The sequence below is a fragment of the Silene latifolia genome, chromosome 6 (genome assembly GCF_048544455.1).
Source record: "Silene latifolia isolate original U9 population chromosome 6, ASM4854445v1, whole genome shotgun sequence".
Classification (NCBI taxonomy): Eukaryota; Viridiplantae; Streptophyta; class Magnoliopsida; order Caryophyllales; family Caryophyllaceae; genus Silene; species Silene latifolia.
Genome location: NC_133531.1, coordinates 31,623,994 through 31,647,090, shown reverse-complemented (window position 1 = coordinate 31,647,090; position 23,097 = coordinate 31,623,994). Strand labels below are relative to the sequence as shown.

Here is a 23,097-nt window from a genome sequence, read left to right as displayed (position 1 = left end):
GCAAACGTGACTGACACTCAGAATGATCTGAGCTTACGGGGTTGAACAGATCAAGCACGTAGGCGTCAAAAAGCAAGAGCGCGGTCTTAGAATGCAAAGGGAGAAGAGAAGGGCGGACACTCGCGTGAAAAATATGTGAGGCAAAAGCCTTTATTTATACTAATCACGAGGGGTAGGGCTTAGGAAAGGGATATGGAAGGAAAGATCCGGAAACAACCGACTTAGGTTGAAACTCGGAAACTTGGACAAAAAGAAAGCCTTGAGAAAAGGCGCAGTAAGAGCTGCGCTCCCCAGAAGGGGCGCATCATTTGGTGCGTCCTTTCTCGGGTAGTGTTCTTATGCGCAAGAAAACGCGTTTAACAGCCTGTCGTATTTTAGGCATAACTTTCTCTCATAGACTCGGATTAAGGTGATTTTTGTGGCGTTTGAAAGCTTAGAGAAATATCTAGAACTTTCTGTGATATAGGCCAGACCTAAAAAAGTCGTTATCACCTCGTAAAATGGGCCTAAAGATCGGGTTGTCATTTTAGCTAAATGAAATGCACATTTTGCAATGTGAACTTAAGTTTAACTTAAAGAAGTGATATGAGACTCAAAATGAGATATACTCCCAACATTTTATGACATCCCAATCTTAGGTAGACAAGCACATTGCTTTTTGACTCGGGATTGACGGTTTTAGAAAATGGAAACGTTTTTTAACCCGGACTCCAAATGTACTCTAATTAGTGCCAAAACGACCGTAATGACACCTAGATGACGACCAAGGGGTAGACATAAGTATATGAGTTGTCTTTTATTAACCGATTTACGAAACGTCATAAAATTGCGACATATGCTAAACATGCGGCCCAATCATCACTGGGTGTTTGGTGGGAGGTGCAGAAACGAGGTGTCTACAAATATGAGACATGAAGAGTCATGAACTTGACGACGCTATATATACACACATACACACACACACACACACACACACACACACACACACACACACACACACACACACACACACACACACACACACACACACACACACTAACACATACTAACACGGTTTTTCTAACGCGTGCCCTAAGGGCACACATTAATAGTTGATTAGGCATAGGTTAAGCATTATTCTTAGTTACATTCTTTCATTTACCTTAATTATCTTTTATTTTTCTCTCTCCCAAATATTTTTTATCTCCCTAATATTTCTCCTCTCTCTCCCCAATATTGCTTCCTCACGTTGGTTGTTGTTATGTGCCATTAAGTTTGACTTTTTTTTTAAAAAAAAAAAAAAAAAAATCTACCTAGTGCATAATTGTTCTTAATCAACCACAAATACAATTAATTGGAATATATTGACAGTAGAAAAACAGTAATAGAATATATTGAACTTAATCGGTGAATGTCATAATCAATTAGAACAATTTTAAAAATCTCAAATAAAATTGCAAGATACAAAAAATAAAATTTCAAAACATACAATGAAGTCTCTAAATTTATTCTACACCTTTAAACAAAAAATTGGATTTAAGCCTTCTCTTGTTTAGGAGTCTTTTTTCCTCTTCTTAGCATCAACCGGGACCGTATTTACATGAATGTTTTCCTTTTCTGGACGAGTTGTACATTTATGTCCGGGCTTTTTACAAAAAGAACAATTTCTACTTTGCCTTTGTGCAGCTTCTTTTTCACCTATTTCTCGCCTGAATTTCGGACGACCTTTAGTTTTTGAAACCGGAGGATTATGAATGTGATTATCCTCACCCAAATTAATGATTTCAGAGCTCAATACTTCACTATTTGAAATTGTTTGATTGAGTGGTGGAACGATGACCCTAGTATGGAACTCATCACGACACCATCGTAAGGGTAAATATCTAACCGGTATGTCAAAACGGTCTTTATGTATGAACACAGATAATACATGTCGGCAAAGAATACCCCAAAACTCAAAAAGCTTACAGCTACAACTAATATTGTCGCAATTCCAAACGACATTATGCTTCTGTGCACGTAGCTCCTTATAATGTCGAACAATGAAAACATGAGTGTGATCCAAACATACCGTATATTGATTAGCCCTTTCAAACTCTTCTTGAAATTTTTTGAAAGAAAATGATGTGAAAACTTTATACACTTGCTCTTCCAACGAAGATGAAGTACGCAAACAAGATCCTCTATATGTATCCAACTTGGTATGGTGTAGTTGAGTTTGCCCAATATCCTCAACTGCTAGATCAATCTGTACGTGTGCTAATTGATAAGAAATAAATTAGAAATGTATCAACATGGATAAAAAGAAAACACTCTTAAAATTCTAGAATAATAACAGACTTCAAATATTTACCTGACTAATAAGCTGAGTCAAACACGATCGTGAAGATGTAAATCGTTTCACAAAACTGTTGAATGACACTCTCACATCTTCCCGTTGTGGTCATACCACCAAAAAAATAATCACGAAGGTAAGCCGGCACCCAATTTCGCCTGATCTCGTATAAACCACGAACATGTTTATTTTCTTGTAAATTAAACTTTGATACCATAAGAGGCCATTCTTGTTCAAAATCATCAATATTGTCCAACTTATACAACCTATAAAAATCAGAACACCAATGCGAATATTGATTTCTAAGAAGAGCTGTAAACCAAGAAGAAAACTTAGATGTAATATGCCATATGCAATAAGCGTGTTTTGTAAATGGCATTTCTATGGAGACTGCTTCTGACATCCATGGATCCTGGTCAGTAATTAGGGTCATTGGCGGCTTCTTCATCAGTGTAACAAAAGTCTAACAACAAGCAAAAAATACGTAGAAAGTATATACAACAATATAACTTTACAATATAAAAAAAGTTGATATCTATAGAATATGTGTACCTTCATCAACCAACAAAAAGTAGCTCTTATTTCTCTCCGGAGAAGTGCACAACCAAATAATATAGTTCTCCATCCTTCAAAAAATAAAAAAATAATATAGTTCTCCCATGATTATCAATGCCAATAAAAATGCCAAAAATCATGTCATATAAATTCACCCTATAAGTTGTATCAAACCCAGTAGAGTCTCCGTACTCTTGATACAAATCAAAGCAGTGAGTAGGCGACCAAAATATATTCTCCAGCCTATTCTCATTGTCAATAGTAAAATCAAATGGAAAGTTAGGATTCTCAGTTTTGACGCTCTTACAAATTTTAAGAAGATCCATAGCGTCATTGGCCAAATTCTCTTGTCGCTTTCTACTAAAAAAATTATGAACATCTTTCTTAAAAAATGGTAAATCGCCATACTTCACATTTTTCTGGAGCTCCGTCACTCATATTATTTGCCTGACTGAAAGACCAACATTTTTATACAACATAAGTTGTTGCTCATCGTCTTTAGATATAGAGAGATAAGAAGGAAGAAATCGCAGTTGAGTAGCTGACAAAAGTTGATGGTTATGATGCGAATTAAATTAGGTAACATGCCACTCTTCAAGAAAAATGTCACAAGATTTTTTAAGAGTTATACGCATAACAGCGTTACAACAACACCTTGTTGATGGTCTGTTTCGATGCTCCTTAGTTGGCTCCACCATTTTCACTCTTGGAAATCCTTCTCGATGACTAAAAAAATCTCGCCTAACCATTTTTCCATTCTTAATTTAAAACTGACCTCTACGAATTGAAAACCCATTATCTTTAGCAAAATTCTCGTAAAACAAATAAGCCTCCTCTTCACTTAGACAACATTGACCAACAAAGGGTTCAAAAGAGTTTCTATCAATATTCTCCTCATTTTCATTTAGTTTAACGACTTCATTATTTCTAAACTGGCGTGTTTCGTCTTCTGGTTCATTGTTCAAGTAAAAAAAACGAATTACATTTGACCTGCAAATAGAAGTTTTTATAGTACAATTAAAGTATCAATCATTTGTTAAATAAATGAACAAAGTGGTAAGAAACGATGTCAAACCATCACTCAACAGCATACATCCTATATACTTGAAATAAATTAGCAAATCTCAATACAATAACAGTATAACACAATATCAATACATGTTTTGACGTACAAATTATTAGGGCACAAAACATAAAGAAATTGATTAAGAAAGATATTAGACAGTAGTTTGGCGTACAAATTATTACGGCACAATACCTAACAATACGTACAAATTATTAGGGCACAATACATGTTTTGATGTATAGTATAAACCGAAGTCTATGATATTAGACACGGGTTTCTATGAATTTGCAACCATCTTTTAGAGGTCTGAAAGAACTCGACTAAGAAAGATACAACAATTTATATTGGACACAATATGTAAAGAAAAACCACATACCTTGCAGAAGAAGAGTCTGTTACATCGGAACCGATTAGATTGCCCATTGTCGATTTGGGGTAGATAAAAATTTGATTTATGGAGCATAAAATTGGTATAAATTTTATTGATGACAAACTTCTGTAGAAAAAAATTAAACAGTGGGAGGAGAAATATTAGGGAGATAAAAGAATATTTGGGAGAGAGAAAAAGAAAAGATAATTAAGGTAAATGAGAGAATCTTAACTAAGGATAATACTTAACCTATGCGTAATCAACTATTAATAGGGCACGCGTTAGAAAATCCGATACTAATATACATATACACCCTATATAGAATAGGATTGTAGAGTTTGATGTATTATAGGTTTTTGGAATTGTTAATTTTAGTCAATGGATAATACAATATGTACAGATTTATCTTTATACTCTCTCTGTTTTTTTTCATATATGACTTTCTCACTTGTATGAAAGAGTTTTTCGAAAGGAATTTAATGGTACCATTTTTATATTTTTTGAACAAATATATTTTTGTAAGTATTAAAATCAAAGACTTACCTCGTAAATGCAAAACGTCATATATAAAGAAATGGAGGGAGTAATAATTTTTATTTTTATTTGAAGTATTTCAAAAAACTTGGAGATTCTCTCGTGCCTTGAAAAAAAACCTCTTTTATATATACACTAGTTAGAAAGCCCGTGCGATGCACGAGACTCCCATTAGGATCATTTTGAACGATATGCATGTTGAACATCTTAATAATTTTTTGAACAACAGATTGTACGTAAACATTGGTTTACATGGCCATAGTTTGGTAGTATGTAGAAGTTAGTTAAATTGATTAAAAAAAAAGGTTCAATTATGTTGAAAATTGGAACAACAAAACTTTTAATCAATTGTGGCACGGGTAAAGTTGTTCCCTATTATCAATGTAGAATTTTAATTTGGCGGTGATATTGTTCTTGACATTATATTGTTACATAAAATTAGTCATGACTAAAATCTGGTTTCGGCAGATAAACCTAAGTGAGTGCCCCTGACTCTTAATTATGATCATGGCGTAGCAGGACCACAATTGATATTGTCTCCGCTTAAGCATGAAAGAGATTTTTGTATCCGAGGAAGTCATCACTATCCTCGTGCGCATGTGTGGAGATATGAGTCATTAAAGTTTCAGGTCTAGTATACAGATATATGTTTATATCTAAAAGAATAACTAAATAAATGTTTTATTTCTTAGAGATTAGGATAGTTAATAGGTACTACTCCTAAATTTGATTAGGCCTGGACTAATTTTATTAAAAAAAAATTGATCATAGGATTAATTAACTGGTACCTAATATTGTGCAACTTATTGATATATTTGGTATTAGTACTTTTCAAAGTATAGCTGAATAAATACTTTAGTGTCTAGTATTGCCCGTGCGTTGCACAAATTCTAAATAATTGGCTAAATGTATAATGTGTATGGACGTTTTAGTCTTTTTTATGTGTAAAGGAGAGTGTGGAAAATTTTATTGCTTTATAATTTGATTAACGATCATTATTGATTGAATATAAGATTTTATAAGGTAAACTAATTAACATTTTGATAACACATTTTTTTCCCTTTAGATATTAGTTTTGAGGGGTTTTATTGATAAAACAAAACAAAAAATGACAATTCATTTGTGTTTTAATTAATTTAACATTGCATGTTTTACAGACAATATTAACACAGTACATGTCTTCTCTCTTTGCATCTTTGTAACTAAAGTCTGATAATGACTAAAATATATGTGGTACACTGTACACCCTTTTTTTTTTTGGTGAAAAGTGAGTATAATATATATCAAAATATCAAATATACATAGGTATTTAAATGCTAAAACAACCAATCAAACTATCACTCAACTAAACTCATTCTTTTAAGCCATTCCAAATCATTTATAGTTATTTGCACCCTTTCCCTGCCTCGAACCCGAGCTCGAATCTCCTCTGTAACCTTCTTGGCCACATGTTCAGGGCACATCAGAATTTTCTCATTCCTGCATTTGTTTCTTTGGTGTCATATCGATCTGACAAACTCAAAGATCATAGCATTCTCAATTCCTTTCGCAAAGACAGTTCTCTGCGTACACCGATTCAAAGACCCCACTCTCGGGGGTAGTCCCATCTAGTCAGTTTGTTCACCTCCCTAACAATTCTTCTGCTGTAAACACACTCACAGAAGAGGTGTTCAATAGTTTCTTCAGCTTGGGCACATATACAGCAAGTGTTCTCAATGTCCACTCCAAACCCAACTAGCTTTGATGTACACTGTACACCCTTGCTTGGACTTCTTAGATCCTTTCTTTTTGGACCTCTCCTCCCCACCTTAAACACGTGTTTGATGTCACCCATTATAGTCAATGGCTCTTAGAACGTTTATGACAATGAGTTTAACTTGCGCTCCTTCAAAAGTTTCCCATTAGGCTTCTCTTATTTTAAAGAGTGCTCTTACCTTCACTATTAGACCTAGCAAAACTAAACTGACCCGAATAACCCGGTCAAAAAAAAACTCGACCTGAACCCGAATTTAGGACCCAAATATGACTAAAACCTAAATTGGCTCGCCCTATTTAACCCGACCCGAATGTTTATTATCGCAAGTTGACCATTCTCTCCAAAATAATTAACTTGAAAACAACATACCCAAAAATAACTTGAACGCAAAATGACCCGACTCGACCTAGTCCAGCCCGAATCCTGCCAAACTCGAACAACTCGAACATAACCCATTTTCCAGGTCTACTCACCTTACGCTTATTTTTTTGGCAACCTTAAATGGTTATGGTCTACTCGTACCAACACCATATTTCTCTTTTCTTGTGACTTTGTTGGTGGGTTGTACTCCTACTTAATGTTACCCTCTCCTCCGAGGGTTTGCCTATTTAATCTTTTGAGGCATGTGTTACCATCACTTTAAGAGCACCATCCACATAATGTGAGACTTTACCTCGGTTCACAATGTGTAGGGTTCTTATGAGCTCCTGTTTACCTTCTATTTCTTTCATTTGACTTACATCTTAGACTCTTTCAAAACCTCAATCACTCCAACTCGTCTTAATTTACTTTCATATTTTCTCCTTATTCATTTGGTGGCTTTGGTAAATGGTAACTTAGTGTTAGACCCATTTGACCCGCAGTGGCTTTATTACTCATTTTCATTACTCTTTATGGTCTCTTACCAACACTCTTGAAACCCGCCCTTAGACACCTGTCAATCGAATTGATTAAGGCCCTCCTAATTTTCCATGGCACAAGATCGTTGTAGTCATCTCCTTTTGCCATACTTCTCTATTGGTGGGTATTGTTTAGGTTATTTGTGATCATTTAGGGCAGTGGTTAGAAAGATGAACTTTTCCATTCAGGTTGGTCCTCTTTCTGTGCAATCGCATGAGTTGTTTCATTATCAATTCAGCATGTCTTTCTTGCTACTTCCTCAATTCCACTTTTATTGTACTCTTTTTTGTAAAATTTATTCCAAATTAATTATTATGTTCTAAATTTCGTATGCTAAAATGATGGACTACCACTATTACCCCCCACAAACTATAAGTCACTCCATCAAAATGACATTGTACTGCTTCTTCCCAAATAAAGGGACAGAGTAGTAGTTTTACATTTATTTCATAAATTAAACTTTCCCAAAAGAGAAAGTAGGACACCAAAAGTGGAATGAATGAAATATTATTCAATTAAATCACAATGTTTTTTAAATGACGGGGTAATTTTATTTAGAAATCTACTCTTGTTAGGATAATTTGTTAAATTTTTCTTCTTTAAATTATAGGATTTCTAAAAAAGTTGGACTCTCTAATATCGTTCGGAAAATTCCTGCTTTATATATATCATTTAATCTCTCTGTAAGACCGATCATAGAATATAACATTTCATAATTAAAATTAAAATAATATCTCATTAATTTCTCCGACTAAAATCATGTTTTAAACGAAAAGAGTGAATATTTTGGGTCTAAACCAGATGGTGTAAGGATTCTATGAAACATGTCATATGTGCTAGTAAATAATTCACTCGTTGCTACATTAAAACAAACTGCGTAATTCTTTATGAATCTACTCAGTTAACCACGTAACTAAGTTGGATATTGATAATAGACAACACACTTCCTTAAACTTTACGGTCTGAAGTAGGAGTATGAGTCATTTAACATAAAATTAAGGAAGATACTAAGATTTTAGTCGATAAGATGTAGTCTTTCTTTCACCCCCACCACACAGAACATAACAAATGCCTTAACATAAGTATTGTGTTGTGTGAGCCATATATCTTAAATTTTGTATTGAGCGAACATTAACGTTGTTGCATTGCACTCCGTATTCATTTGATTTGTTAGTGCGATGAAATAAGCACAACGACGATCGCCTGTCAATCTCAAATAAGAACCTTTGCTTCTCCCTGCATTAGGTAGAAGAAAAGTAAAAGATATACAAATTTGTATGAGGAAGTAGGTAAGACTATAAGAGACCGCTTATATACCGCAAAACGCGGTTGTGTTTCCATCCTAACTAATTTCTCTTGCCCAGTTGACCTTAAAAATCTTATCTTGGTTTTTTTTGTCGAGTCCCATTAAAACTCAACTATTTGGTGTTCCTATTGGAAAATATATCAATGTATACTCCGACCTCGTTTACGGGTAAACTTTCAATATTAGCCCATATTACTTGTATTGCTAAAATAGTATAATGTCCATGTAATTACAATATCTACTTGCCTTCATGCAGCTACTTGCCCCCATGCATCGACGGATACATGATTTCTTTGAACAATACTCCATATACAAACCATTTGTCGATCCGATGATTCTACAAACTATTTGTCGCTCCGATCAATAAAACCTGTAAAAACACAAAAAAAAAAATCCAATTAAATTATTGTGATATAAATACTCTGATCATTAAATGTAAAAAAAAAATATTCCAAATAAATTATTGTGATATAAACACAGGAAGGACTTAGAATAACCTTTATAAATTTATGATCCTATAGTTACAAATGATTTGGTAAGGTGCGTTCTCTTGCCCCTAAAAATATTATGAAAACCATTAATTAGAACTTCAAATAAAAAAAAGAGGATAACAAATTACATAACTAAGCTTACAATCATTTACAAATAAAAACGTGCATATAGTCGTATGTATGTATGCATCACAATCATAATCATAATAAGCAAATAAAACTAATATCAAAAGTTGTTAATCTATCAAAGATGAAGGATGGAGAATATGAAATCAAACGCATGAAATTTCTCTTATATAAAAATTATAGTAGTTTAACTCCAATACAAATTCCATGATGAAAATAATAGTAATTAATTTTTTAATCTTATCTTTTAGAATATTTAATAGTAGAAAACACAACTCATATGACATAGGATAATCTCATTGAATTGATACGGAGGTACTGTTTTTGATTTCAATAAGGATTTGTATTAGAAACATGACTGGGTTAAAATACAATTCTTATCCGCTTGACAAATTAACGTTTTTTTTTTTTTTAAAAAAATAGGTAGTTTATAAAAGTTGGACTCTTTGTAATCGCTTGAAAAAAGCTTCCTTTATTAATATAGATAGATAGATAGATTGACGGATTAAATATACCTTGATTTTTCCAATATTTGCCAATTTCATCCTCCTTCTAGCCCAAAAGAGTTACCCTTGATAGGGAATTTACACCAATATGAGTTCTCAGCGCCTCAGATCTACTTAGCCGAGACATACGATCTGATTGTGTTCTTACGAGCAGGTTGTAAACAGATGGTTCAATCAACTAAACTAGCCGAGGAGGTTTTGAAAACACAAGACCTCAATTTTTGTGCTAGACCATCTATGGCCGGGATGCAAAAGTTAAGCTATAATGGGTTAGATATACCTTTTAGTCAATATAATAAATATTTTCGAGAAGTAAAGAAAAAATGTGTTGTTCATCTTTTAAATTCTAGAAGTAAGATCTCTTACTCTCCTGCTTCAACCAGAAATCTTAAGTAAGATTGGAAGTTCATTAAATATTATCGACGATTTAACGTAATGTGTCTATTAACAATATGATCACCAATGATTTTACAAATCACAAAGATTCCATCAAAAGACAAGATCTCTACAATCACTCCAACAAAATCGTCAATCATACCAAGCCTTCATTATTAAATAAGATTATACAATTATATTATTTTGCTGTTGTATTTATTCCTTAATGGCTTAATTAATTAATGGGTTGTCATAAATTCACGGGGTGAATCTACTGGTACACGGATTTTCTTTGTACATGGACAAGATAAGTGGGCCCTACTATGCTCAGATAGTCAGATTTAAGCCGCAAGGCCCGCAACAAAGAATATTAAGGGTACAATTGTCAAGTTCAGTGTCCTAGTACCATTATAGCCGTGTATTTATGGCTACCCTTAATTACTAGTAGTATAACAAATCATTGCATTCACACTGTACAAATACATATAAATACTCCCTCCCATTCACAATAAACCTCCCATTTCATTTTGGCACAAATATTAAGGAAACACACTACCCCACCATATAATTAAATTTGAACCACACAAATACACTACCCCACCATACAATTTAATTTGGACCACACAAACACTTACCAAAAAAGGAAATAGGGAGGTTATTGTGAATAGACGGAAAAGGAAATAGGGAGGTTTATTTTGAATGGGAGGGAGTAGTTGTACTTCTAAAGTTATTATTTATTCAAATATTTAACCTTTACATGGTACTCCTTTCATACCAATCCAAAGGTAACACATTGACCAAAATGGCATTATTCATGGTCGTAAGAAATCTTCGATATTATTCTTAATCTATAAGACAAAATATAGTCATGTGAGATCTTGTTTGATTTATCGTCATGAATGTTACACGAATATCAATTTTTTATAATTTTTAATAATGTGTAACTAAAGATATTCACGTTGCAAAACGTGTCTCGATAAGTGTGAAAAAGTCAATGTTACCTTTGAATTGGTATGGAGGGAGTATCAGAGATCATCGACAACACCCTTTAAAATGAGTAGTAATTAAGGCCATGTTCTTTCTGGCTTATTTTCAGCTCATTTCGATTAAACTCAACTCTATTCGATTCGATTTAGTTATTTCAGTTCTATTGATTCGATTGAGTTCAACTCTATTCGATTCGATTCGGCTCGGCTCGGCTCCATTCGATTATTTCAGCTCACTTGATTGAGTTTCACTAAATTGACCAATTTCAATTTTGCGAATCTTAAACTTAATAATTTTTATTAGTATTACATATATATATATATATATATATATATATATATATATATATATATATATATATATATATATATATATATATATATATATATATATATATATATTATCATCATCATCATCATTAAATTATTATTAATTAATAATCCTCATTATTGTTATTATTATGAATATTATGGTTATTAAAATTAACAATATTCATATTAATATAATTAATACTATTAGTATTTTTATTTTTATTATGAATATGAATATTAATTAATAATATTATTAATAACATTGTTAATTTTAATTTACTATTCTTAATACCTAATTATTTTTTCATATATGAACTTTACTCTTTCACATACACTTTTCCATAACATTCTATTTTGTACCATTTTCACCTAAAACTGAACCAAGTGAACTCTTAAATCAATATTTTTCCCTAAAACTTAATTTAATTGCTCAAATGACTTAAAACTTACAAGATGGATTCTAATTTATCAAATAATAAATTAATTTACTTGTTATCAATTATTAATATTATTTGTTGAGTTTTAATTAATCAACCAAATTTTATTTATTTGTTAAAGATGAAATTAAGGTCTGTCAATTTTTATTTATGTAATTAATTAAATTAAGATGGCTGGTGCTTTGTGATAGCTACCTAATCAGTCAAATTAGGATGATAAACGGATAGACTTTGAACATCAATCTAGCAAATCGGTGCTCCATTATTTCACCTAATTAGATTGATGGTGAACCGTGGTTCATGGTGGCTACCTAGTTAATCATTCAAATTATTATTATCATTATTGTTATTATTATTATTATTATTATTATTATTATTATTATTATTATTATTATTATTATTATTATTATTATTATTTTGATTCAATTGCTCAATCGCTTAGTTCGATTTACTCTATTGATTGATTGATTCGATTCCATTGATTCGATTCGATTCGGCTCGGCTCCATTGATTGATTATTCGGCTCTATTGATTGATTACTCAATTGATTGATTCGGCTCCATTCGATTATTTCGATTGAAACTTTAAAAAGCGGAAAAAACGTGACATAATAGCTATAATAATGAAAGCTAGAAATCACAAGAAAAGACAAATTGGGATACAGAAATGTTGCGAGGATCGTTCGCACTTGGCATTATACAAGAACAAGAAGTGATGCTTTATCTCTTCAATCCTAACTCTTACTTCAATTCAGTTCAGTTCAGCTCATCTTCATTAAGTTCAGTTTAATTTAGTTTAGTTCAGTTCAAACAGTTTCATACTTCAGTCCTAAAGAATAGGGCATTTTCAGTCAGTTTTAACAAACATGGCATAAGTAGGGGGAGTTAATTAATAGTAAAGTATAGTATTCTTTACCCCAATTCTCAAAAATGATTAAAATTATCGATTTTTTCTACCCTAAATTTTTTTTAACATGGACTTCAACATAAATATAAGAAAATTTGAAAAAAAATTTGCTACTCCAACATTTTATTTTTAGGTTCATCTCTATAAATATATTACATATTACATTGATGATAAAAAAATTATCATGAGGGTTTGGCCGGTTTATCGACAACTTGATCCATTTGACAAAGTCTTTACTAACCTTGTTAAGCTGGCCTATCTCTATCCAGTGTAGCGGTACCGAACGACCTTGCCTATATTATATAGGAGTATATTTGTAGGACTCAATCTTCTCCGTCAGATCGACCTTTATCATTATAAAATATACTCTTAGCTAATACTCTGTATCAAATAATACACAAATTCTCATTATAGACGGACACTATCCGTCTATATGTATAGACGGATACCATTTTCCCTCACAAAATACCCATTTGTCATAAAGTGGGAAGCACATGGGTGGTGCCCCACCTTGTCCCCCCTACCCATTTTATTAGAGGTCTTTACCGTTTATACGCCCCACCCGTCTATACCAAGACCTATTGCAAATAATATAGTTTAGGCCACGTTCTTTTGAACTTAAATTTAAATTTTTTTTCTGAATTAAATCTATGAGATGTGTAATTTTCTGAACTAAATTTTTCTAAATTCAACTTATAGGAAAACGAGTATAAATTGAACTAATTTTTTTTTAACTGAACTTATAAGATCTGAACTTTTGAACTGAACATAGAATCTAAATTTATAGATCTAAACTGAATTTAATGAGAGTGAATGGAGGTAACTTTAAGTCCAATGAACAAGGCCTAACTAGTAGTCATGAGTGCACTAATTCAACCCCGTCAGCATTATGTTTAGATGACTTTTTTACACCCAAAAGAATAGAAAAATAAAAATACTATGTATTTTCTAAGTGAACAATTTTAAATATGATAATAATTCCAAATTTCGTAACTTGTGTTACTACAACGATTCTTTTCGTCTTGGTCTCTATTCACTTAATTTTTGTAGGGATATTTTATTTGGCACCGATTGAGTATAATTTAGGAGAGTGGTCTTTGATAGACGAATCATCTCAACTAAAATTTTAAGGTGATGACTGAGACCCAACTATTATAATTATTTCTATTACGCTCCAATCACTCAAATGTCCATTGGGCTTGAAGAGTGGTTAGTGCATAGGCTCCCCCGTACCGTGTGCTGAAATTCCATTTCGTGAGTTATTGAAAAGTTAGTGAGGTTGCCAGGATTCGAACTCGTGACCTATGATCATGCCGACTCTGATACGAAGATAGATGAACATCTCAACCAAATTCTTAAGGTGATGATTGTGGCTCAACTATTATGATTACTAGTATTGGTGCCCGGCTTCGCCCGTGCTACCTCTACTTACCATTACTTTTTTTTTTTATTAAATAAAATTATTTAAAGTTGCATAACCCATAAATTTATCATTAATATATTTTTTTATGACATATCCTAAAATTACGATGAAATAATTTTTTAGACAAATTCACTACTCCCCCTATTAATATTTTACTCTTATTAATGAAACAATAGTAATAACATTTCACTCTTTGCCCGTAATCATTGTTACTTTCACTACTCCCGCCGTAATTATTGTTATTGTCACTACTGTCGCATTAATATTGATAATTTCATTACTCCCGCCGTAGTTATTGTTACTTTCACTATTGCCGCATTAATATTGATTATTTCACTACTCCAGTTGTTTCTACCACTTTCACTAATATCGCTGATAATATTGTTACTTTTACTATTCAAATGAGTGATTAATATCATATAACTATATCCAATGTTACTACAATTCTTTTCTTTACTTAATAAATTACTTTTACTATTTAAGCATGCAATTTTAAGAGGATTCTATATTTATATAAATATATTACATATATGCATTAAATCAAATCGAAACAATTATGCAAGATTATATATTATGGAATCTACCTTGAATTATTTATAACCTACTTATATTATATTTTTGTATGTTAAATAATTAACATCTCTATACATCTAAATATCTAATGAATTATAAAGTTTAATAAAATTGCATAGATTTTAAATTTAATATATAATTTTATGATGATAATAATTAATAGCATAAGTGTACATGTTTATACTAATTAATTATTTTATTTTAAGAAAATTGATCATCTTCTAGTTTTCTATAAATATTTTGGAAAATTACCAAGCATCTTCTTTCTTTTAGTCTCCTTGGTTTCTGGATTTAATATATAGTATTGATTGATTCCTATTAGTCTCCAAATTTTTGTAGGGGTTTGTTTCAAAATAATTGGGGTTAATGGGTGTACGTGAACATTTTTTTGTTTTTTTTCCCGATTTTAACGAAAATAGCGGCTTTACCAATTTTTATGGCAAAAAAAAAGCGATGCCTCTGCTTTAGCTTACTTTATGTTTGGCAAGATATTTCAGGTACCTGATTTATTCAAAGTAGCTTATTTGACCAAAATTTCAGGTGCCTTATTTTTTTATAAGCGTTTGACAAGTAACTTATTTAACCAAATAAGCTACCTAAAATGAAATGCTACCTAGAGTAGCATTTGAGATTTCAGGTACCTAATTTGATTTTTTTTTTTCATTTTTACCCATTAAATTTATACTATTAAATAATTATCATATCCTTTTACGTCATTTCATGAAAATCAGTTACCATTTCAGTTAATTTGTCAAACACTTTTTTATATAATCAGCTACCTTATCAATTCCTAATTTTCAGCTACCTTATCAGTTACCTTTTCAGGTTTTAGTTAGCTTTTCAGTTTTCAGCTACCTTTTCAAGTTTTAGTTAATTAGTTTAGATCTCGCGCAATGAATGCGCGATGAATGCGCGATATTTATAGAGTTAATAATATAGACCTCGTGCAATATATGCACGGTATTTATAGAGTTTTAGTTTTTAGTGTATTATTTATAGAATTTAAATTGACAATTCACTTATTTTCATATTTCTCCTTAATGTATTTTGATTACAGAAATAAATAAAAATTTAAATTGTAAGAAGTGATAAAACGAGTATTTTTTTTGAATTTTTTGTTTTGGTTTTTTACCGAGAAATTAATGATGCTAATTTACAAATATTTACTAATATAACATAATTTTTATCATAAAAAATCAATGAATTTTAACAAATATTTACTAATACCATATTTTTTAGCCGTAACTTCTTATCATAAAAAGTCAATAAATTTTTATCAAGAAGTTCTTTAAAAAAATATTACGTATCCTAAAAATATCGGAGATAAATTTGTGTAGAATGTGAAATATTAAATGTTATAAATATTTAAATACAAAAGATTATATCCATTTATAACTTATCATGTCCATACATATAGTATATGCTAAAAATACCAAGCACTATTTTAGGAAATATTTTTAGGCGGGAAAAGTTGGAGTTTCGCCTATTCATTTAATAAATAGAGGATTTTACCAAATAGAGCCTAAGCCTCGGCTTGAAGTAGTGACTTTACCCTCGATCTTTTACTTACCTCGAATGTGCAAAAGACTGGTTGTAATACTGCAATTCTTATACCATACACCCAGGTGTATGGTACTTCCTACTCCCAATATTAAAAAAATAATAAAAAAAAAATAACAAAAGTCCCCCACTACTTAACAGTTATCACTTCCATAAACTCTTTCTTTCTCCTGTTTCAAACTACGTCTTCCGTTTCTATCAAAAAAATCGTCCATAAAATTTAATTTTCCATCCAACACAGTGGTTTTGTAATCTTGATTCGAGTTTTGATTAATTAAATTCTAACTTATCAGGTATGTGTTAAAATTACTTCGTGTTTTGATTAATTAAATTCTAATTTATGGGTTTACGTTGAAATTACATTAAACCCTAAAAGTTGTATAAATTTGTAAATTAAATTGAGTTTTTATGTTTTATCTCTCATTATTTATGATTAAATTTGTGAGTTCGAGTGTTATATTCATCATATGACACTATCATATTCACTCAGAATTTAGTGAATATGATAATTTAATTTGATGAATATGTTCTATCAAGTGTGATATTCATCATAAGTCACTATTATATTCATTTTGATTTTAGTGAATATGATAATATAATTTGATGAATATGTAGTATTTAGTGTGATATTCACCTTATGATACAATTATATTCACGTTGAGTTAAATGAATATGATAGTGTAATTTGCTGAACGTGTGTTATGTAATGTGATATTCATTTTATGACACTGTTATATTCACTTTGAGTTTAGCGAATATCGGTCTAACTTGATGATTATGAACGGTAAATTTGATAAAACTCGAATACAAATAGATGAAAGAAAACTACGAATTTAATAAATTCAATAGGATTTTAAATTTGATAAATTGAGTAATTTAGAAAAGAAAAAAAAAAGGTACCGTGAGAGATGGGGTGGGTAGTTTATTTTTTGTTCTTTTTTTTTTAATTTTTTTTTTTGCCATAACTACCATGGTTGTATCTTACTCCCTACTCCTGGGAGTAGGATTATAATTTGCCTATTACTTGTAGAGGGACAAAGGTACTACTCTCTCTCTCTCTCTCTCTCTCTCTCTCTCTCTCTTTTCCTGTGAAAATGGGTGAAGCCGCTAATAATTGAAATAGCAGCTTCGCTTAAAATCGGAAAATAAAATAAAAATACAAATTCTCATTTGTGACGGTTGATATACGTCACAAGCTTATGACGGGTTAAATAAATTTCATATTATCGGATAAAGATAAGTCATTTGTGATTCCCTATGCATTTTGCTTTTTATCTTATCCACTGAGTGATACTTAACCCGTCACAAGACCTATTGAAATAAAAATTAGTAACGTAGACCCATTAATCCCAATAATGTTAGCAAACCCCAAAAGGCCAAAACACTAATTTTTTTTTGTCAAATAGCCTTATTAAGGCAATAAAGTTCACAGGTCTCTCTATATATATAACGTGCAAAATATGAACTTATAGTAAATCATAAGTAATGGCAATCATCTTATTAGTCTTCATACTTGTCCTCTCTACTCTATTTCTTACATTTTTAAAGTATAAAAAAAAGAAGCCATTTCATCCTCCTCCTGGCCCAAAAGGGTTACCCTTCATAGGGAATTTACACCAATATGACTTTTCAAAACCTCACCTGTACTTAGCTAAGTTAGCCAAGACATACGGTCCAATCGTGTCGTTACGAGTGGGTTGTGCACAGATGGTTGTGGTTCAATCAGCTAACCTAGCCAAGGAGGTTTTGAAAACACAAGACCTCAATTTTTGTGCTAGACCATCTATGGTCGGGATGCAAAAATTAAGCTATAATGGGTTAGATATATCTTTTAGTCAATATAATGAGTATTTTAGAGAAGTAAAGAAAATATGTGTTGTTCATCTTTTTAACTCTAAGAGAGTAAGATCTCTTACTCCCATGCTTCAACAAGAAATCTCAAGGATGATGGAAAAGATATCCAAGCTTTCTTCCGATTCATGCATGGTTAATCTGAGCAGTTTGATGAGTGATCTTGCATGCAAAAACATATGCAAGATTGCATTTGGTAGGAGGTACGAACTAAACTAATTAACCATTTAGTAGTTCATACTAAAATCTTATGAGTAATAAGTTTATTGAGAAACTATTTTACAATTTTAAGAAAAAGTGGTATTAAAGATAATAAAATAGGTACAAATCATGATTAAAGATAAAATTGGTACATTGTTTATATAAATATGTACGTAATTACTACGTCACGATCAACAACAAAAGTGTCACAAAATGCAAATAAAAGGTACAGAAAACTGTTCTCTCAATAACTTATTGAAAGATCGTCTCTCATAAGTTTTAGTAAAATCTTATTTGTGACGGTCTTAAATTTAACATAACTATTTCCGTATTGTGTATTTCCTCCACATTTTTTTCCCACTTCTCAAATTATATGGGGGTAATTTGAGAAGTGAAAAGAAAATAGAAATATAGAGGTAGTATTATTTTATTCAAAGCGTATTGTTTGTAATGGACTCTATCCGTTACAAACTGAAGATGGTAGTGCCTCTTTCACGGAGCACTCCTGGATAGCGCCACTTGCATATTGTGAGAGGGGCACTATCCGTCTTCAACTTGTGATGAATAGTGCTCGTCTTCAATGAGATTTTGTGTTATTTTAATCACTCTCTTTTTCTTTTTTATTGATTTCTTATTTGAGGCCGTCTTAAATTTAATTAAAAACTCTTTCCATAGTACTCCCTAGAGCTAGCAAAAGTTGACCCGACCCGAGGAATCCAACCTGACCCGGTACAACCCGAAAATTGGGTGAACCGAAACCGACATGACCCGACCCGATAATTGATAACATCCTTATTTTTTCCAACCCGAATCTGACCTGAATCGACCCGACCCGTGACCCGATATATTCTCAATCCGATAGATAACCCGATAATAATGAACTAGCTTAATAATGATTTGAATAAGATCAAATTGAAATTCATCTTAATTATTTTCACTTAAAACTACAATTAATACAACTAATTTTGTATAAACATAAAATTACCATCTAAACCTAAATACATAATATAAAATATATGCTGATCACCTAAACCGATAATGACCTAACCCGACTTGTCATCCGTTGATGACCTGACATGAACTGAACCGACCTGAACCCGTTGACCGATTCGTAGCCGACCCGAGTGACCCGATTGCCACCTCTTACTCCCGATGTCATGCTCAATAATTATCTATATTATTTTTGACACAAAGTCCAAATAAAACAAAATGGTGATTTCAGACCACATAAAATGCACAACCCATTTTATGGGAGATGAAACTACCAAAAATGAAAATTTTTTAGATAACTATTATCTAATACACCCTAAAATAGAAAAAGATAACTTTTAACAAGGACGGAGGGAGTTCTACTCCTAAATGTAGTTCATATAGACGATATAAAAATGACTAAGAACACCATCATCATATAAGTTTAAAACGATTTTAAATACGGAGTAATTTTTAGTCTTAAGTAAGACTAGCTCTCTAGCTCGAGGTATTAATTAAATTGTGAAAAGTGTATCTACTAAGGCAAGAACTTAATTTCAGTTCTAATAAGTTCAGTTCAGTTCAGTTCAGCTCCATTCAGTTCAGTTCAGTTCAGTTCTGTTCAGCTCAATTCAGTTTAGTTTAGTTTAGTTCAGTTCAGTTCAGTTTATTTCAACATTACTATTATTATTCTTATTGATATCATTATTATTATTATTTTTATATTAATGTATTTACTATTGTTATTATTATTATTATAATATTATTTTTATATTTATTATATTACTATTATATTTATTAATAATTAATTCGTATTGTTTATATTATTATATTTATATTTAATACATTTATTATCATTATTATTATTATTATTATTATATTTATTATTTTTTAATATATTTATTATTATTAATATTATTCATAACATATTTATTAATGTTATATTTAATATTATTATATTAATAAGTTATTATTTAATATTTATTATTTTATTAATATACTCATTATTATTAATCACATATTTATTAATATTATTATTTTATTTAATATTATTATGTTAATAAGTTATTATATTAGACCTATTATTATTACTCTTACTATTTATTTATTAGTTATTATTATTAATATATTATATTATTATTAATAATGTTATCATTTATATTACTAATATATTATTATTATTATTACTATATTTATTATTATATTAATATTTTATTTTTTATATATCTTATTAGATTATATTAATATATTATTATTATTATTAATTAATAATATTATAATAATATTTATTATTATTATTGGTATTATTTTTATTATAATATTTATTATTATTATTATCTTTTTATTATTATTTCAGATGAGTTCAGTTTAGTTCAGTTCAGTTCAGCTCCATTAAGTTCAGTTCAGTTCAGTTCAGCTCCATTAAGTTCAGTTCGGTTCAGTTCAGTTCAGACAATTTCAGTCCAAAAGAACAAGGCCTAATTGTGTTTTGTGTTTGTTCGAATCACAGCTATGATGAGGACGAAGACGGGAGCAATTTCCGCAGGCTTTTAGATGAAAGTGAAGAGGTATTCGTGGACTTCGCATATTCCGACTATTTCCCTTCCCTCGGCTGGCTTGACAAGCTTACGGGGAAGTCTGCTAGGCTTGAGAAGCTATTTCTAGACTTGGATGCATTTTATGAGAAGATTATTGACGAACATCTTCGCCCACATGACCGTGATAATAACCGGGAGGACCTCATCGACGTTTTATTGCAACTTCGGAAAGAACGTTCGTTTACCTTTGATTTTACTTTGAACCATGTCAAAGCCATTGTGATGGTAACTACACTCTCCATTTCTATTACGAAAATTATGAAAATGTGTTTTAGTATGGTAAGCGAGTATTATAGTATATTACTCCCTTTGAACCGTTTATTTGTTTACCTTTTTTATTCTGTGTGAAGAGTATTTTTATTACAGGTAAACAAATAATTGACATAGCACAAATTAGTTCAATGATTTAAAGCAACTATCATGATTGAAGGTCGTCGTATGCTTTTGATAATTTTTTCTATAGGATATATTTGTCGCAGGAACGGATACAGGTTCAACCATGATAATTTGGGCAATGACTGAACTTATTAAACATCCGAGTGCCATGAAACAAGTACAAGACGAGCTTAGAAATGCCATAACAAAAACAGGTCACATAAGTGAGGATGATCTTAATGACCTAGTGTACTTCAAGGCAGTCGTCAAAGAAACATTTAGACTACATCCAGCGGCTCCATTGCTCATTGCACACCAAGCAATCCAAAAGACCAGTGTAGACGGGTATGACATTCTTCCAAATACACTAGTATTTGTGAATGCTTGGGCTATTGGAAGAGACTCGGCATCTTGGAAAGACCCAGAAAGTTTTATGCCCGAGAGGTTTTTAGGAAGTAAAATTGATTTCAAAGGCCAAGATTTTGAGCTTATTCCGTTTGGAGCAGGACGAAGAATGTGCCCCGGGTTGCATCTTGGTACTCTTCTGGTTGAAGTAACACTGGCTAATTTGCTCTACTCTTTTGATTGGGAACTGCCAGTTGGTGTGAATAAAGAAGATGTTGATACGGATACGCTCCTCGGTATTACTATGCGTAAGATGAATCCACTTTGTCTTATGCCAAAAACATTTCCACAACATTAAACTTCATGTTTAGAAAACATTAGTTTAACTATGCAAAAATATATTTCCATACTTGGAAGCAATAAAATTCCACTTAAGAATCCCGTCTTAAGGGTAAGACGAGTTAAATGTTCTTCCATATAATTATATGGGATGAGAGTTTATCATTCTCTAAGCATTCTATATTTGTTGATCTATCTATTTAACCCATTTCTGGTTTAAAACCGATGTTTCCATTTTAAATAAGAATTTGTGAAAATGTTAAATGTGTAATTTGTGACAAGAGTATTCTCTTAATCGATTTGTTTTTTCTGTTGGGAAGTGTTACGGAAATATATTATTATTGTGTGTAATATGGTAATATATGGTAGCCGTGTAATATGGTAATTGTGCCCTAGTAAATATCTAGTTTCCTAAACCGTGTTAGGGTTGTGACGGTTGTATCTGTATTCCTTTACCTGGAAGCTTATAAGTGTTTGTCATACGATGCGACTACGTGTCTATGCGATGCGACTATGTGATGATCACTAAAAAGAAATACACCGACTGCAAAAGCAATTCCTTGAGCACTAAAAATTTGGGGTTTATCCACTTCTAGACCGTGGTTTTCTGGACCGATTTATGAACATGTTCACGGGACCGGGCCTTGCCTACATTTGCAGCGATACAATAGACAAATTATTAAGGACTTTAGCCCTATTCTTTTGGACTGAAATTGTCTGAACTGAACTGAACTGAACTGAACTTAATGGAGCTGAACTGAACTGAACTGAACTGAATGAAGCTGAACTGAACTGAACTGATCTGAACTGAAATAATAATAAAAAGATTATATTAATAATAATAATAATAATAATAATAAATATTATAATAATAATAATAATAATAAATATTATAATAAAAATAATACCAATAATAATAATAA

At 31.4% G+C, this 23,097-nt stretch overlaps 1 protein-coding gene and 1 pseudogene across 1 annotated transcript; one reads left to right on the top strand and one right to left on the bottom strand.

Moving 5' to 3' along the window:
* Positions 1 to 1,531: 1,531 nt before the first annotated feature.
* On the bottom strand, positions 1,532 to 4,358 carry LOC141587946 (protein FAR1-RELATED SEQUENCE 11-like; annotated as a pseudogene).
* A 13,623-nt stretch (positions 4,359 to 17,981) lies between these two features.
* On the top strand, positions 17,982 to 22,193 carry LOC141587945 (cytochrome P450 83B1-like). Its single transcript, XM_074409408.1, has 3 exons — positions 17,982 to 18,550; positions 21,028 to 21,340; positions 21,579 to 22,193. Exons 1-3 carry the CDS (start codon positions 17,982 to 17,984, stop codon positions 22,191 to 22,193), a joined length of 1,497 nt encoding a protein of 498 aa, XP_074265509.1.
* Positions 22,194 to 23,097: the final 904 nt, after the last annotated feature.

What these genes read in the sequence shown, in the direction of transcription:
- LOC141587945 (XM_074409408.1), top strand. Translation starts at nt 17,982, where the DNA reads ATGGCAATCATCTTATTAGTCTTCATACTTGTCCTCTCTACTCTATTT. An exon ending in AAGATTGCATTTGGTAGGAG is followed by an intron (nt 18,551 to 21,027) that starts GTACGAACTAAA and finishes TTCGAATCACAG; the next exon opens with CTATGATGAGGACGAAGACG. An exon ending in ATGTCAAAGCCATTGTGATG is followed by an intron (nt 21,341 to 21,578) that starts GTAACTACACTC and finishes TTTTTTCTATAG; the next exon opens with GATATATTTGTCGCAGGAAC.